Source organism: Ammospiza nelsoni, chromosome 9 (assembly GCF_027579445.1).
Source record: "Ammospiza nelsoni isolate bAmmNel1 chromosome 9, bAmmNel1.pri, whole genome shotgun sequence".
NCBI lineage: Eukaryota > Metazoa > Chordata > Aves > Passeriformes > Passerellidae > Ammospiza > Ammospiza nelsoni.
The window spans coordinates 6,160,875-6,178,275 of NC_080641.1; the positions used below are offsets into that span (position 1 = coordinate 6,160,875).

Below are 17,401 nucleotides of genomic sequence, written 5' to 3' on the forward strand. Positions count from 1 at the left end.
CCCATGGTGGGATCCTGCTGGCATGGCCACAGGCTAGCAGAGAGGCTGGCCTATTAAGCTCGTTAATTAATGATGGGAAGTAAGAGTTGCAAGGGGAGATGGATTGGTGCCGAGGGCGCTGCTGGCAGCTCTGCTGGGCCCCGGAGGAGCGATGGGCACCCCCAGCTCCGCACCGCTGCTGCTGCACGGGGCGAACCGGGCAAATTGCGGCAGCGACGGCCGAGCTGCGGGTCAGGGGAGGAGCCGAGAGCGCCACCGCTCTGATTTACACCGCAGCCTTGTCCCCAAAGCATGCCGGGGTCAGGGCTCCATGGAAACCGCACCAAAACACGAACACACTGAGCCGTTCCCGAGCCGGGAGCTGCGCTCACAGCCCTCCGTGCCTGGGAAAGGGCTCCGTGCCCTGGGATCGCTGCCAGCAGGGAAAATCCGCTGCTCCCGCGGGCCCCGTCCCGCAGCTGTGCCCGCTGCATGTCCCAGCTGTGCTGTGCCCGCTGCATGTCCCAGCTGTGCTGTGCCCGCTGCATTCCCCAGCTGTGCCCGCCGCATGTCCCAGCTGCGCCCGCTGCATTCCCCAGCTGTGCCCGCTGCATTGCCCAGCTGTGCCTGCTGCATTGCCCAGCTGTGCCCGCTGCATTCCCCAGCTGTGCTGTGCCCGAGGCTGCCAACCAACCCTTCTGCAGGGCACGGAGCGGCTCCGGGGCTGGGGCTGGCTCCATCGCGGGCACCGGGGCTCTGCTTTCCCCAGCAGACGGGCCAGGGGCATCCCCAGGGGCACGGCCAGCAGGGAGCCCCACGGGGCTCTGCAGGAACGTGACAGAAGGGACGGGCCCAGCAGCGGCTCCCAGAGCCGGGGTTTGGCTTGGCAGCCCCAGCTCCGAGGGGAATGTCTAAAAGCAGGCCTGGCAGCAGGGCTGCGATCTGGCTGGGGACAGGGCGGTCCCCAGGGGCTGGGCAATGCACACACTGCATTCCTGCCCTGCTGAGCTTTCCCCAGGGTAGCCCCACTCAGGCACTGTGCCTGCTCTGCAAGCCCGGCTGGGGGGGAGAGAATGGCGTCTGCTCTGTAACTTCTCTCTGCTGGTTTCCCACTCCCCAAAGCTGGGGAGGACCCATTCCACCCCACCCCATGCTGTCTGCAGGGCCAGCACAGCTTCCTGCCAGGCTGTTGTGCTCAGAGCACAGGAACAGCTCCTCGGGAGGAGCTCGGGCTCTGCTGGAGCTGCTCAGGCCAGCCCCAGGAGGAGCCAGCTGGGATGGGGCAGCAGGGATGCCTAAACCTGGTCATGGGGCCCGAGGGATGCTGTGTGGTGTGTGCAGCCTGCCCCACCTCCCCCCAGAGCTGAGCTGCACAGCACATCTCTCAAAACCTTTATTGTCAGCAAATAACAAAAGTCAGCCCTGCAGCAGCGCAGGGAGGCTGAGGAGAGCGGGTGCTGGCAGCCAGGGCTCGCTGCCCCGGCCTCCCCTGCTCTCCTGGGCAGCAGCAGGGCTGGGCGTGCACGGGGATGGGTGAGAGGGGGCACGTGTCATTCTCCAAAGCAAGGAGCACATTTACACTGCTTATAAATAAACAACAACAATGAGAAACCTCGGGCTCTGGGAGCAGGGCGGGTCCTGCTGCCCAGGCCAGCAGCCCAATGCGCTCTGTCCTCCAAAGGTGGGAGAGGAGAGGAGAGGAGAGGAGAGGGAGAGGAGAGGAGAGGAGAGGAGAGGAGAGGAGAGGAGAGGAGAGGAGAGGAGAGGAGAGGAGAGGAGAGGAGAGGAGAGGAGAGGAGAGGAGAGGAGAGGAGAGGAGAGGAGAGGAGAGGAGAGGAGAGGAGAGGAGAGGAGAGGAGAGGAGAGGAGAGGAGAGGAGAGGAGAGGAGAGGAGAGGAGAGGAGAGGAGAGGAGAGGAGAGGAGAGGAGAGGAGAGGAGAGGAGAGGAGAGGAGAGGAGAGGAGAGGAGAGGAGAGGAGAGGAGAGCCCCCTCCCTCCCCAGGGCTGCAGCTGCCAGCACAGGGGGATCAGTCTGGGGACACCAACCTAAAGCAGCCCGCAGAGCAGGCTGGAGCACCTGCCTGGGTGCCCCTCAGGGATTCAAAGACAGGGATGTAGGGAGCTGCCAGACCCAACAGTGGGACCCAGGGACAGGGAAAGCCAGGGCATGGAGCCTGGGGAGGGCCAGGAGAAGGGCAGTGCTGCCAGGTGTCACACATCTCCAGCTGCTGGTGAGGAAGAGGGCTGGGCACCCTCACCCCAAGCACTGTGGGACAGCCTGGAGCACCCTCCCGTGGTGGGACTCCTGCCACCACCTTCCCCCATCCTTGGCCCTTTGGGTGCCACCCGCCATCCCCTGCCCACGGGGACACGCCCAGAGCTGCCCTGCTGCCTCCCACACTGGGGGCTGTGGGAGGGCTGGGGAGGGCAGAGCACATTGGGAACCACCAGAGACACCTTCTACCTTAGCCTTAAAACACTGAAGCTTATATTAGAGACATGGTAATAACCAGGGCAGGGCTGTCCTGCCAGGAGTAGGGACAGCAGAGAGGGCACAGCTCCATGGGCAGCCTGGAGAGGCTCTGGGAGCAGCAGGTTAGTACAGGAGGGGCACAGAGCGTGCAGCAGGGCAGGGATGCTGCCTAGGGCTGGTTCTTTGCCTCAGGGTCTTTGTCGTAGATGTAGCTCCCCACAGCTCCGGTGTTGACACCTGCACGGGGTGAGAAACAGCACGGTGAGGACAGGGCAGGAAGGTGGCAGGTGTAGGAGTGTGCCCTTTTTGATGGAGTGACAAAACTGTCTTGTGTCCCCTTAAAAGGAAAGAAGCCCAGAAGTTCCTCTCCTCGATTAAGTGAAGAGACACTTCATAGGACTTGGGGGACTTCACCTCAAACTTAAGGACAGCAAATTGAACAGAAGCCAGAAAGTCCCACCTGGGCAATTAACCAGAAAAGGATGTGAACAAAGAAACTAAAGGCTTTTGTAGAGAGCTTTACCAGGAGCAAGAACGTCTAGCACCTGGTTCGGTTTTTCTGTTTGTTATTTTGCCTTTTATAAACCTTTTTGTTTCCAACACTGCAACAGCAGCCATCCTGCTGATTTTTATGCCTCCAAGGGTAGCTGAGCTATCTTGGGTGTGTTACAGACCTCAGAGAGCTTGTTAGACCTGGCTGGAAGAGGTTACTATAACAGGGATGCTCCAGGGAGCTGTCCCCTCTGGCTGGTGGCACGAGCATCAACAGGGGCACGTGTCCCTGGTCTGGACCCCCCCCTGTGTCCCCAGGCTCTCACTCACCCTTTGGCCCAAAGAGGATCCCATAGCAGGGCTTGTGGCAGTAGGGCTGTCCATCGTGCTGTGGGGGCAGAGACAAACACCTGTCACCTGGGCTGGGGGCGGGGGGCTGGGGAAATCCAGTGCCCAGGGCATGCCCACCTCTCATGCCCTTCCCCTGCAGACACCCCGACAACCCCAGCACTTCCCCAGGCTGAGGGGCTGCTCCTGCCAGCCCTGCCCTCCTGCAAAGGCCATCAGGGTGGCCTGGGACATCTCAGCCCTGCCCTGCTGGCATCCCCAGGAGTGCAGGCCAGGTTCTGAGGCTGGCACCCCCTTACCTCGGCGTGTCCCCCCGGGGTCAGCGTCTTGCTGCAGCGCTCACAGCGTAGGCAGGGACGGTGCCAGTCCTTCCCCAGGGAAGTCACCTTCTCAGCTGGAGTGGGACAAGGAGAGAGGGTCACAGCAGCCCCCTGCAACATGCTGAGGGGGAGCATTCCCCACGGGGACATCACAAAATCCCAGGAGAGTCCTCAGGATCTCCAGCCTCCCACATCCCTCCCACCCCTCTGGTGCCTCACAGGTGACACGGGATGGCTGAGCACAGCTATTACCGCACGGGAGGTGACACAGCACAGGCTGCAATGCCCATAAAGCCCTGCACCAGGAGTATATCCAAGAGCACCCATCCCTGAAGGCCCCTCAGGCACACCCTCTGTACCCACAAACCCCTCTCTGATCCAAACCCCACTCCCAGCCTCTCTGCATGCCCCAGGGTTCCTGCACAGTGCCCATTCCCTTGGGGCCATGATACCCTGCAGGGCCATGATACCCTGTGGGGCCATGTCACTCTGCAGGGCCATGATACCCTGTGAGGCCATGCCACCCTGCAGGGCCATGTCACTCTGCAGGGCCATTTCACCCCAAGGCAAGCACACACTGCCCTCTTGCCACCTTACCAAAGTAGACCCTCTGGCCGCAGCGCGGGCACATGTTGGGCTCCCCGGTGAAGGTGGTGACACTGGAGGCTGGAAGAGAAGAGGACATGTGTCTGGGAAGTGGGGGGACATCTCAGCCAGGACACAGCGGGGTGGGGTGGACCCCACACACAAACCCTGCGCTCACACCGTCACCAGACACGGTGGCTCTGCGCTGGCTGCCCCATGGCAAAGGGCCAGGCTGCCTGTCCTGCCCTGCCCCTCACCTTTGCTGGGTCCCTTGGGAGGAGCAGCGTTCACCTTCCTCTCCTCCACCTTCACGGGGTGCTCGATGGGCCCCGGGGCAGTCTGCCCCTCGATCTGCGGCTTGTCGTAGATGTAGGAGCCGGCCCCGCCGATGTTCACCCCTGCAGAGGGGCACAGAGAGCCTGCAGTGGTGGCCTGGGAGCCCTCGGGGTCTCCATTGTCCCCCCAGCCCCCTGTCCCTCCTCCCCCAGCCCCGCTGGGCAAGGGGCCAGTGCTGCACTTCAGCCCCAGCTTGCTTTCTCCTGACCCAGGGGATAGGAGACTAACTCCACCTTCTGTTTGAATGGGAATTTGTTTTTTTAAATATTAAAAAAAAAAAAAAAAAAAAAAAGGCAGCTCTCAGAATAGATTCCTCCCTCCCTCCTTCCTTCCCTCCAGCATCTCTTCTCTCCCTCTGCACAAGCAGACAGCTGGCCTGGGACTGCAGTTTCCTGGCTCAATGCTCAGCCCTGGCTAGGCAGGCTTCTGGGATGTTGCTGGGGCCACCAGTGGGGATGAGGGGACCTGGCCCCTCCTGCAGCCCCGAGCCCAGCACCCAGGCAGGGGGGACACACAGTGACGTACCTTTGGGGCCGAACAGTGTGGCATAACAGGGCTTGTGGCAGAAGGGCTTCCCATCGTGCTGGGGAGAGAGGGCAATGTTAGGAGCAGTGACCACGGTTCCCTTCATCCTCTGCTGTTCAGAGACCACCACGGCCATGCCAGCACCCTAAAATGCACCCAGTTCTGGGTGTGCAGCACCTGCCTAACCTGGCCTGAGCACTCGGGGGTTTCACCTGCATCAAGCACTCAGGGGTTTCACCTGCATCAAGCACTCAGAGGTTTCACCTGCATCAAGCACTCAGGGGTTTCACTTCCAACTCAGGGGTTTCACCTGCATCAAGCACTCAGGGGTTTTGCCTGCATCAAGTACTCAGGGGTTTTGCCTGCATCAAGTACTCAGGGGTTTGACCTGTATCAAGCACTCAGGAGTTTCACCTGCATCAAACCCTCGGAGGTTTCACCTGCATCAAACCCTCGGAGGTTTCGCCTGAATCAAACACTCAGAGGTTTCACCTGCATCAAACACTCAGAGGTTTCACCTGCATCGAGCACTCGGGAGTTTCACCTGCATCAAGCACTCAGAGGTTTCACCTGCATCAAACCCTCGGGGGTTTTGCCTGCATCAAGCACTCGGGCTGCTGTGCACAGGTCATGCCCTGGGGCTGGAGCACCAGTGGCCATGGCAGCTCAGCCATGGGCACCTCCACTTCCCAGCCCAGCCACGTGGCACTGGAGCCAGCGAGGCATGGCCCCAGCCCCTGAGCATGCTGTGCACAGCCAGGCCACTCTCCTGCTCAGAGCACCGTGGGAGCCCAGCTTCGCCCTCCCCTCGCCTTGGCCCAAGATCAGAGGCCCCGCATGGGCTCTGGTCCCAGCCCAGCTGCTATCGACCCTGCTATCGTCTGGGGTGATTATCACAGGAAGGCAGCAGGCAGGCGATAAGCCCCACAACTCCCCGTTTCTCATGGGCCAGCTGGAACCCAGTCCAAGAGAAAAGAAAGAGTGTTTGTGCCTGGAGCAGGGGGGGGCAGCAGGGCTGCCACACACACTGCTCTGGGTGGAAAGCCCACTGGGAGCCCATGCTTGGGCAGGATCCCACCCCATGGCCTGCTCAGCCCCACTCAGCCCTGCTCCTGCCCTCCATCCCTCTGCTGCAAGGCAAGGGGTGCTGCCCACGCAGGGCAGGGTGGCAGCTGAGCAGAGGGGCCGTGCCAAAGGCAGAGGTAAGGCTGAGGGAGGGAGAAGGCTCTGGGCTGGCCAAAGGCAGCTGCAGAATATTGCAAGGCATAAATATGAGCATGCTCGCAGCGTTGCCATGCCAGAGGGGAGGGTAAACATTTAACTGGTCTCCCCGCAACACCTTTCCACCCCAGCCTCCTCGAAAGGAGGGAGAAAAAGCAGGGAAGGGCCAAATCTGCCTTCAGCAGAGTCAGTGGGGCTTGGCTGCCATCCCCTATGGGAACAGAATCCAACCTTATATGGAGAAGCAGCAAATCTGGGCTTGACCCGGCCTGGAGCACAGATCCACCTCGCTGGCAGGACAGGCCCCGCTTCCCCACAGGCTGGGGGCCACCAGCACGGCTGTCCCTGCTGGTGCCCAGCTGTGCTGCCTGCCAGGGCCCAGCTAAGGAGCTGGTGACACTGAGGAATGGCAGGTGCTGTGCAAAGCCGGGGTGTCACACAGGGACACTGCACAGCAGACACACAGTGGCTCCTAAGCCCGAGCAGCTGCAGGCAGCAGCGTGGCGCCTCACACTCCCCAGTGCAGGGCAGTGGCATCGCTCTCCAGCACAGAGAGCAGCAGTGCCGAGCTCTCGTTGCCATGGAAACCCAGGCATTCTCCATTCTTGGTGTTTTTAACCACAGGTCAGCGCAGGCTCCCAGCACACACATCTCCCCAAAGCTGGGCGATGCCCAAACAAGTTTGCCCAGTGCACGGAGCTTCAAGGGCTTACTGGGGCACGCCAAGCCCCACCACAGCTGCCTGGGAGCCCAGGGTGACAGAGCAGTGTCACCGCACGTGGTGCCAGCACCACTCTGTGGCTCGCCCAGGGCTGTGCACAAGAGCACTCTGAGTTGCAGCAGCAGCGTTTGAAGCCACAGTGTGTTCTCCTGGGCTTGCATGCCGCAGGGACAGCGCCTCCACACGGCATCAGATACCTGCCCCAGCCCTGGCTTTGGGATTTCCGTCCCACCAGGCCCCCCCGAGTGCCAGCACGGCTCCCACCCTGCCCGCCCTGGCAGCTCTTACCTCGGCGTGCCCACCCGGGGTCAGGGTCTTGTTGCAGCGCTCACACTTGAGGCAGAACTTGTGCCAGTCCTTGCCCAGGGAAGAGACCTTCTCAGCTGCAGGGGACACGAGAGAGGGGTGAGCCACTGCCCAGCACCCGCGGAGGCCAGGGGGAAGCCAGGCCTGGGAACAAGGGGGGCTGCACCCACTCAAGGGGGGCTGCTCACACTGCGCACTCAGCCACGCTGCAGGAACAGGAGCCACCGAACTGCAGCCCCCAGGGTTGCTGCACAAACCCGGGTCTCTGACCCCTCACAGCTATGAGGAAGAACATTAACCCTGTCCCAGCACCAGCCATGAAGAAGAACATTAACCCTGTCCCAGCTGGGAGCAGGACACCCCCAGCTGCCGTCCCACAGCCGCGCTTTCCCACGCGCCAGTCCAGCAACGGTAGTGTTTTCTTCCCTGCTCCCCTGGCTATTTTTACCCGCCACGTTACCCGGAATGACTTCACTCCATTCAAATATTTGGCGTTTCCATGCCCACCCCGCCCCTGCAGTCACACTCCCCCACGCACAGCCAGCCTCTCCCCGGGCTGAGAGCCGCAGCTCCAGAGATGCTCCCGGGAGGAGGGGATGGCAGATGGCCCCCACTGTCACCCAGGATGGACACGTGGCCTGGAAAACACCTGCCCCTTGCAACCCAGCCTGGGAACAGGCACGATGTGTGGATGGGCACGCAGCCACCCTCTTTGCATGGCCACAAACCTGCAGAGCAACTGGCTGCCAGCACTGAAAACAGTGACAAAGCACCAGTGGGCAAATTCAGGCAAGGCAAACGCTTTGAGGCTGGTTGTATGAATACAAATACAATCCTTCCATCTGGCCCTGAGCTGTAGGTGTCCAGGAGCACCCTGGGAGGCAGCACAGGCTGCCAGTGCTCCTCTTGCATCCCCAGCCTTGCACCATCCCCTCTCCCTCCCAGCTCCTGGGCTGCCTTGTGTCCCCCACGGATTCCTGCTGGCCCTCCCTCTGCCCTGCACATGTGCAGAGACAGCTGGAAAACACTGTGAGCCCGTTAAAGCCACCGTAAAACTAAATCAGGAGAGCCAAATAAAATATTTAACAAGCAAATAAAAGAGCTGGCTGCACTCCATGAGAAGACCTCCTCCGCGATGTCGGGTTTCCCCCCAAGACCTCAGCAAATGTCACCTGTTTGCATCCACTTGAGACGGGGGTCAAGAGCTCCCCACAGGGCAGCTCCTGCCTTCTAGAGCCACCCTCCTCCCAAGGCAAACAGCTGCATCCGGGCACGTCACAGGGCCGAGATAAGCCGAAACAATGCCATCATCACCCAAAAATTCCATCCCAGTGCAAAGCCAGGGTGGGAGGGAGGGGCAGCGTGACGGGGCAGAGCCACAGCCATTGCACCAGGGTGCACAGGAGACTCCTGAGAGCACTCCAAGCAAGCACACAAGAGATGGACTTTGGGGACTCACATGGGTGGGAAGAAACTCCAAATCCACGTCCTGCTGATGACACACAGGCTGTAGAACCAGACCCAGGCAGGAGCAGACAGCAGGGCCAAGGGATGCCCCACCAGGGCCTGGGTCTGGCCTGCCTGCCCAAAGTTGCCAGGGCTATTCCCTGCTGGCTCCAAGCCCAGGGGCAGGGAGGGTCCGTGTCTCCCCAGCCCCTCACAGAAGGCAGCACACGAGGAAGGGGCCAGAGCCGCCCTCCTTTTCCTCTGCAGCCCTCATCTGTCTCTAGGAGCAGAGAACCAGCTGCAGGGTGAACAGCCCCCCCAGACCCCAGGGACTCCCCAAAACCAGGGGAATACGGATGTCCCAGCACCCCAGTGCCGTGGGGCCATTGCAGGAGCCCTGCATGCCCCCAGCCCTCCAGCAGGAAGGTTCCTCCGCGGGTGACCAGAGCGGGAAACCGAGCGTGATGGGCTGAAAGCCGAGCCGGGGGCTCGGGGCCAAGGAGCCGCTGGGCCGTGTCACGGTGGATGCACACACAGCCAGGCCGGGCTGCGCTCCCCCGGCCCGACCCAGCGCCGCCACGGGCACAAAGCAGGGAGGAAGCTCCCGGCGGATGTTTTCCACAGGCCATGGCAATTATAGCTGGCCACTGCTCCCACCAGCTCCTTCCTGCTCCCGCCATACAAAACGCTCCCCCAATGACCCTCCCCCCTCCCGCCTCAAAATAACATTTCAGCAGATGGAAATCCTGGCTCCTCCCTGCCAGATGCACCCCCCCGCCATGCATCTCTGAGGCACGCAGGGCCAGAGGGATCCCAGCGGGGCACGGGTAGGAGGGAGGGGAGAGCACCCGGAGCACCCCGGGCACAGGGACAGCCCGGGAACCACGGGGGCTGCCCTCGCCTCCGCATGGAAATGATGGAAATGCCGCCCAGGGGCTGCTCGGGCATCCTCTGGCTGCAAACAAGGATTCCCGGGGGATGCATCCGGCACCGGCACAGCCGGGATGGCTCTCCAGAAGGCATTGTTTGCGCCGAGCAGAGGAAGCAGCTTGGAGCCGCTCCGGCCCATTTCCAGGGCAGCAGCCTGCGGCCACACCATCCCATAAATCACCGCGGAGGGAAGGGACCAGCGCCCAGATTTCCTGTCACTCGGCCACAGCTGCTCCGCTGTTGCATCAGCTCCAGAGGAAAAGGCTCTGGCCACATCCTCCTGCTCAGGGCCGCCCTGTTCTCACCCGGGGCCCTGCACAGCCGGGGCCGTGCCCAGCTCCGAGCAGGGCACCATGGATGACATGGGGCACACGTGTCACTGCAGCCAGCCTCTGCCACCAAAGGCCGTGCTTATGATCCCCCTGCTCTGCCCCCGAATGCCCCCTTGCACACTCAGCCCTGCAGCCAGGCCAATCTAAACCAGCTGGGCAGGGTTAAGGGTGCCTGACTGCATGAATTTGGCCTCTGCCACATGTGTGTGGCTCGGGGTTTGCCAGCCCTGTGTGGGTGGGCACAGGGTGCCTATGGATGATGAACCCCCAGGAGAGGTGGAGGCACAGCTGGGGCCACATCTGGCTGCAGGATGTGCAGCCTGTGGGGTGAGGTGGGTTTGCTCAGTGCAGGCTGTGGGGTGGGCTTGCTCAGTGCAGGCTGTGTGGGGTGGGTTTGCCCTGTGCAGGCTGCGGGGTGGGTTTGCTCTCTGCAGGCTGTGGGGTGGGTTTGCTCTCTGCAGGCTGTGGGGTGGGTTTGCTCTCTGCAGGCTGTGTGGGGTGGGTTTGCCCTGTGCAGAGTGTGGGGTGGGTTTGCCCTGTGCAGAGTGTGGGGTGGGTTTGCTCTGTGCAGGCTGTGGGGTGGGTTTGCTCAGTGCAGGCTGTGGGGTGGGTTTGCTCGGTGCAGCCTGTGGGGTGGGTTTGCTCGGTGCAGCCTGTGGGGTGGGTTTGCTCGGTGCAGGGACACCAGAGGCCAGGAGCAGGCAAGCAGCCGAGGGGGCTGTCAAGGCACACTGATCCCATGGCTCCACAGCAGCCCCGCCCCACAGACAACGCGGCTCAGCCCTTAATTACCCGCCGTGCCCAGACAAAGCAGCTGGCACAGGCCAGAGGTGGGTGCATCTTCTCAGGTGGGAAGAGAGCATCCCTCCTCCCAGTTTCTGTGCCGCCGGCCCCAGGCCCTCGCACAGGTATTTCCACAGCCTGACGTCAGTGCTGCTCCCAGGCGGAGCCTTGTTCACCGAAAGGAGCCACAACTGCAGCTGCGTCTCTGCAAGGGCTGGGCTGTGCCCCATCCATCCACCGCAGCCCTGGCAGGGCACGGGGGAGGGCTGGCAGTAAGGATGGCAAATCCCCACAGGGATCCAGAGACAGGCATCCCTGGCAGAGAGGGATGCTGTCAGACTGACTGTAGATTCACTTCAGAGCAGTTGCAGACACAAAAGAATGGAGAAAGGAAAGTGCAAGGAAAGGAGCCTGGTAAATGGCTGGAAACAAAGCCAAGAGCCATGAGCCAGCAGCCTCATCCCTTCCCCAGCTCCTCACAAAGTGGCCAGGAGATGGAAGAGGTGGAAGGACAGGTTGAGGATTTCCTGCCCTTGCCATGCCAGGCCATATCCCAGGCATGCTGGCCTGCCCAGTGTCTGCAGTGCCCTCCTGTGCCCCCAGCCCTGGCACAGCTCCTCTCCCCCATCCCCAGCCAGTGCTGACGCTCACACCGCACCCTGATTTGTGGCCAAACATATATATTTAGCTTCCCTGCAGCAAGGCAAGGCAAGGCAGCCCTCCAGCTCGCTGGGCTCCCTCCAAGTGTGCAACAAAGCCAGCTCAGTACAGCCTTGCCATGGAGCACAGCCTGGGGAACAGGGAATATCCTGAGGGATATTCCCACTTCCAGCCAAGGGGAGAGACAAGGGCTTGAGCCCCCGTGTAGCTGAGCCACTCGGCTGCAAGAGAAGGTTGTTTGATTTCCAGCCCCAGCCTTGGTGCTCAGCACTGCTCCCATCCCCTGCTGCTCCCTGCCTCTCCTCTGCCACAGCCTCACCTACTCCTGCTCTGGTTTGCAGGAGGTCCCTCACCATTTTCCACAGGGCTTCATCAAGCAGCATCAGAATGGGATGTGTGTGAGGTTGGGCAGCGGCCTGGCTGTGTCTGTGCTGGGGGAGGATCAGCAATGTTTCCAGCCAGGCCTGAGCCCAAGGAATCAGCTGCTTTCCACAGCAGCCCTGCATGTGAGGCATGGCAGGCAGGACCCCAGGGAGGGCAGGGGATGCAGCCCACACTGCCCAGGGACACCAGCATAACAATCAGAGGCCCACCTGCAGCCCTGCCCTCGCCCAGCACACAGCCAGGGCACGGGCAGGCACACACCAAACGCTCCCTGGGTAGCTGCTGGCTCAGAGCACACTGTTCCTTCCTTCTGCACTCTGAGATGTCATCTCTGGCAGGCAGTGCCGGGAGAATAAGACAGTTTCCTGGCTCGTTTCAGCAAGAGCAGGATTCTGGGACATGCTGGAGCAGCCAAGCTTGTCAAAGCACCCCTCCTGCCCCATGGCTCCTCACCTCTCCACCCTGCTGGCCCCCCACAGCTCCAAGCAGGGTTCGGCCCAGGGCTGAGGATGCTCAGGGGCCACAGCACTGGTGGGACAGCTCTCCCCGTCCTCATGCCAGGACCCATCTCCCACCATCACCTCCCTGGCAGCACCAGGCCCTTGGCAGGAGCAATGGGCACCACCACAATCAGGAGTGGCAGCACGGCTCATGCTCCAGGCTCAGTGTTTGATTGCAACACTGCTGTGACAGATTTTCCATTACTCCTTGCTTGGGCGTTCCTGCTCCGCCTTTCCCTGCCTTTCCTTTCCAGTCCCACCACCTCACCTCTCCCCATCCCCGTGCTCCTGCCAGGGAGGGAGGGAGGATGGGAACATGGGCATCTCTGTCTGCCTGGAAGCTGGGACACGGCTGCAGGACTCCATAATCCAGACACAAACAGAGCCACCAGGACCAGCCCTGGGTCGCACAGGGCTGCCCCCAGCACCCACAGCCCTGGGGCAGCACCACCCTGCCAGGAGCCCCAGCAAAGCCCAGGACACAAGAGCAAGGGGACCCAGCCCTCACACCGCCCCGTTCCACACTCCCACAGACCATCTTCCATAGCCCGTGCTTTTTCCTGAGGGAAAAGCTAATGCTAATCAGCCTGTTCTTCAGCTTCCCACAGAGGCATCCCTCCCATGGGCAGGGCTCTGCACAGGAGCAGGGAAGTGGAGCATCCTTAGTTACCGCTCTGCAAGGTGCTCCCAGAGCCGGCAGGAGGCAGTTCCCGAGGAGCCCATGCTGCAGGGCAGTGCCCGCACGGCCTGGAGAGCCGCTTCCTTTGGTAGGGACGGCAGGAATGGGAACGCAGCCCTCCTGCCGCTCCTGCCCCACCGCCTCCCTGCCCGGAGCCAAGCACAGCGGTTACTTATTAATTGCACAGCGGCTTCTGCAGCTTGAATTTCGCCGGGCGGCCCCGGCGGTGCCGTGCTCGGCAGGGAGAGCAGCCCGGACCTGGCAGCACCTCGTGTGCCCGCGGTGTGCCCAGGCACCTGCTGCACGCTGGGCTCGGGCCTCCCTCATTTCCCAGCTGGATGCGTCCGTGTCCTCAGTGCCCCTCTGGAGAGCAGCTTTAAGCCTGGGGGCTGCTGAGTGACTCGCACCTGCTTTGGGAACAGACAGAGCAGCAGCTTCCCCCAGGCCGGGCAGCGAGCTCCCCAAGAGCCGGAGCCGCCGCACGGGTGCTCGCTGCATCCCTGGGGCTTGTGGTTGCCCCGTGCTGGGACGGGAAAACAGGAAACCCCCTGCTGCTCTGGGAAGAAAGGATGGGAGGCGGACACGCTTGGCCAGGGCTCCCGGTGACCCTGCAAAACTCATTTAAGGCTCAGCAATGCGAAAGGGAGCTGGGGAAATGTGTGGCTGTTTGGCTGCAGGATACTCCGGTTCCCCCGGAGCTTCCTGGCAGCAGTGAGAGCCCGAAGGCGGCCCCGAGCCCAGCGCTGCCACCTGCTCGGGGGACGGGACGGGAATGGCCCCGCTCCTCCTCTCAAACATCCAGCAGCCTCCCAAAGCAGGAAAGTTAGCCCCAGCTGTTCCTGGAAACAATGTCACAGACCTCAACCTCCTTTCAAAAATTTGAAAAAAAAAAAGGGGGGGGGGGGAAAAGCCAAAAAAACTATTTTTATATTTCCCCTTGCTTTTTAAAGGAAAAAAGCTCATTCTATAGCTCAGGAAACGCCCACATCCTCCTGACTGCGCAGGGAGGAGCCCACTGGATTTTTCCAGGGAGCATGAAGCAACAGGCACGCTGGGAATGAGTTTTCCATGGGTACCGGGAGTGCGGGCGCTGCGCGGGGCCGGGAGCGGGAGCTTCTCACACATGACTGGGGCTGCAATCCCAGGCATTCGGGCAGCCCGAGCTGCCAGCGCTCATTCAGCACGGCCAGGGAGGCTCCCGAACAAGCGGGGCTTTATGAATCACCTCCCGCTAAGCTTCGGGCCGGCCCAGGAATTCAGGAGCGGCACCAAAGCCCGGACGCGGAGCTCCCATCGCTTTCCCAGCGGAGCACGCCCGGGATCCGCACCCCGGAAAGACGGCTCAGGATTTGCATGGAGCTTTCCTGCATTGAATAAACGGACTCAGGTTTATTCTTCCAGAGCCTGGGCGGTTCCTCAAGGGAAAGCTCAAGGCATCAGCAGGGACGTGCTCCTGCCCATCTCAGCTCTAAGCACAGAGAAGGTTTTTGCTCCCGTTTCAGCTCAGCATCACCCCCTCTCCCCAGGTGTCCCTCAGGGGCAGCATTCCCTGCGGGAAGGTGTGGGATGGGGGCTGGCACTGCCCCGCTGCCAGGCACCTGCCTCCAGGGCAGGGAGCAGCAGAGCCCGGGACAGGGACACGGCACTCACAGAAACCCTCTGGGGAGAGAGCAGCTGGGGCAGGGGGTACAGCCCTGTTCCCCCCCACACCACATCCTCAGGAGACCCACAAGTGCCCTAGGACACGGGGAGAGAAAAGAGCAGGGACACTGCTCGGGGCCGGTGCTTCTCCTGCTGGCACAGCCTGGCCTCCTGCTCGGGTCCCTGAGCCCAGCCCTGACCCCCCCACGCAGGGCAGGCTCATCCCTGGAGCCGGAGGAGCAGCTCTGCCCCCGGGTCAGTGCCCAGCTGGCTGGGGAGGCACTATTTTTTGCTTAAAAAGGAAAAGATTCATACAAAGAAAGACATCCAAGGGGCCAAGCCCTTCCCACCCACACACAAATAGGTTTATTTAAAGGAGGAAGACAGCAAATTCCTATTTCCCTGTGTTTACTTGGAGATGGCCGGACAAGAATGAAAGCACCAATGCCTCCAATGCTCAAACATCATCAGGACCCTTTGGTATTTCTCCACCAAACAAACACACTGAGGCAACAGGGGCTGGACCCCGGAGCAGGGGGGGAGATGGGCAGGGAGGGCTGTAGGGAAGCAGCTGCACCCCGCGGTCAGCTCGGGCTGGAGTCCTGGATCCATCCCCAGGGCCATGCCGAGTTCACGGAGCGGGCCCGAGGTGCTCCCCCGGGGCAGGGTCCCCGCCGGCCTGGCACTGCCAGGGCTGGGGCAGCTCCTCGGGGGCACCAAGGCCGGGGAGGCTCAGCCGCTGCCCCAACCTCGCTGCGAGCCGAGCCGGGCCGGGCGGCGGCGCTCAGCCCGCGCTGCCTGACCGGACACACGCCAGCCCCGCTTCCCAGAGATCCTGACCGGCCACAACCCCAGCAGGGCCCTCCGAGACCTGCGGGGACTGCCCTAACCCAGCCCGAGCGTGCTGAGATGGACCTCCGAACCCAGGAGCTGCCTTTGAAAAGGTCCCGTAGAAACCCCAAACCCTTCGTTAGCTCGCCCAGCGGGGAACAGCCCGCTGGGGGCTGGCTACGCGGCCAGACAGGAGGGGTGAAGGGCACACCTGGGGCCAGGTTCGCAGGGAATCAAAGAAACCGGCTGCCAGGAGGTTTTGTTTGCACCTGCCGCTGCCAACTTCCCCGCCCCAAGAGATTCTGCGGACCACGGGAGCCCCATCCCGGTACGGGCCGTGTTGGGTGGGCTGGGCTCCCCTGACCCAAGGCAGCAGCACCGGGGGCAGGAGCCAGCCCCTCTCAGCAGCCCAGGTGCGGGCACACAGCCCAGCCAGGGCTCCTCACCGCCTGTTCCCCCCCCAGCCCAGCAAGGCCGGGCTCACCCAGACGCTCTGTGCCCCAGGGCGGGCGGGCAGCACCCTCAGCACAGGGGATGCGGAGCGGAGGGTCCGCTCCTCCTGCCCGAGGGGAGAAGGAGCCGCTGCCGGGCCGGTCCCGGGTGAGCCCCGCGGGGATGCGGCGGAGCGGATACCGGGGCAGTACATCCCATGGGGCAAAGGGGATGCACCGGGGCTCGGGGAAGGGGAAGGCAGCGATGAGCGCCGGCTCTGGGCCGGGGGACCGCTTTGAGGTCCCGGGGATGCGTCTAGGCGCGGGGAAGGGGATGCGGGGCCGGGTCCCGGGGATGCGCTCACCGAAGTACACGGTCTTGTCGCACTTGGGGCACTTGGATGCCATGGCGGGAGAGCGGAGCCGAGCCGACCGTGCCGTGCCGAGCCGTGCTGTGATGTGCCGCGCCGTGCGCCCCGCTCCGCCCGGCCCCCGCCCACCGCCGCCCGGGGGGAGCCGGGGCGGGGCTGCCCGCAGAGCGGCGCCGGGCTCGGCACGGCCCCGCTCCAGCCCAGCGCAGCAGGTGCCCGGCCACGGCGGCGGAGAGAGCACTCCCTGCCCTGGCTCCCATCCCCAAAGGCTAAAATCGGGACACGAGTGCTCCCGACTTCCCTTGCCTGGGAAAAACCCTCCATAATAAACAGGTTGTAGTTGAGCGACTTGTGGGGTTTTACCGGCCCCAAAGGCACCGGCCCCGGCTGAGTCCGGGACACGAGTGAGGGGTGGCGATCCCAGGCAGCCCCCGCAGAGGGGCTCGGGCATCTCCCAGCGCCCGTGCCCGCCCCAGCCCCGCTCGCTGCCCGGCTCCAGCGCCCGCGTCCCCCGGCACCATTCCGCTCCGTTGCCATGGAAACTCCCATCTCAAAAACCCCTCCGGCTGCGAAGGGATGCTCAGGGAGCCGTGAAGCCACGGCAAGGATACCCGAGGAGCCAGGATGCCGTGGCGAGGCAGGGGAGCCCCTCTGTTCCCCGCGGCGGGGCTGTGGTGGACGCAGGGCAGGGGGTGACAGGGGTGGTGACAGGGGTGGTGACAGGGGTGGTGACAGGGGCGCAGGGCCCGCGGCTGGGGAGCTGCCGTGTTGGTAAACAGGACATCTGCCGCGCCGCCAGCGCAGCCCTGCATTATTCATCAGCGGCAGCCTGGCCCTGCTCCGCCGCCATTGTCACAGAATTCCTTTCCCTGCCGGCAGCTGCTGCAGCTGCCAAGCGCCCGCCCGGTCCCGGCCCCGGCGCAGCCTTGGGAAGGGAACCCGGGCTCCGGGACGGGACACAGTGACCCTGCCGGCAGCACGGGGCCGGGGGTGCCCCACAGCGGTTCCTCCTCAGCCCCTGCGCCCCGCGGCGCTGGAAGGCCCAGGCCCCCCTGTCACTCCCTGGCCAGCTGCTGCCACAACAATGCGTGGCTTTGTGGCCGCGGG

The 17,401-nt window shown here is 62.9% G+C and overlaps 1 protein-coding gene across 1 annotated transcript; it reads right to left on the bottom strand.

The window, feature by feature from the left end:
- Positions 1-2,444: 2,444 nt before the first annotated feature.
- On the bottom strand, positions 2,445-16,452 carry CRIP2 (cysteine rich protein 2). The gene is made up of 8 exons (XM_059478121.1): positions 16,289-16,452; positions 7,289-7,383; positions 5,059-5,116; positions 4,455-4,595; positions 4,210-4,278; positions 3,592-3,686; positions 3,275-3,332; positions 2,445-2,689 (listed from the first exon to the last, which is right to left on the bottom strand). Exons 1-8 carry the CDS (start codon positions 16,329-16,331, stop codon positions 2,622-2,624), a joined length of 627 nt encoding a protein of 208 aa, XP_059334104.1. The 5' UTR covers positions 16,332-16,452; the 3' UTR covers positions 2,445-2,621.
- Between the last annotated feature and the right edge of the window lie 949 nt (positions 16,453-17,401).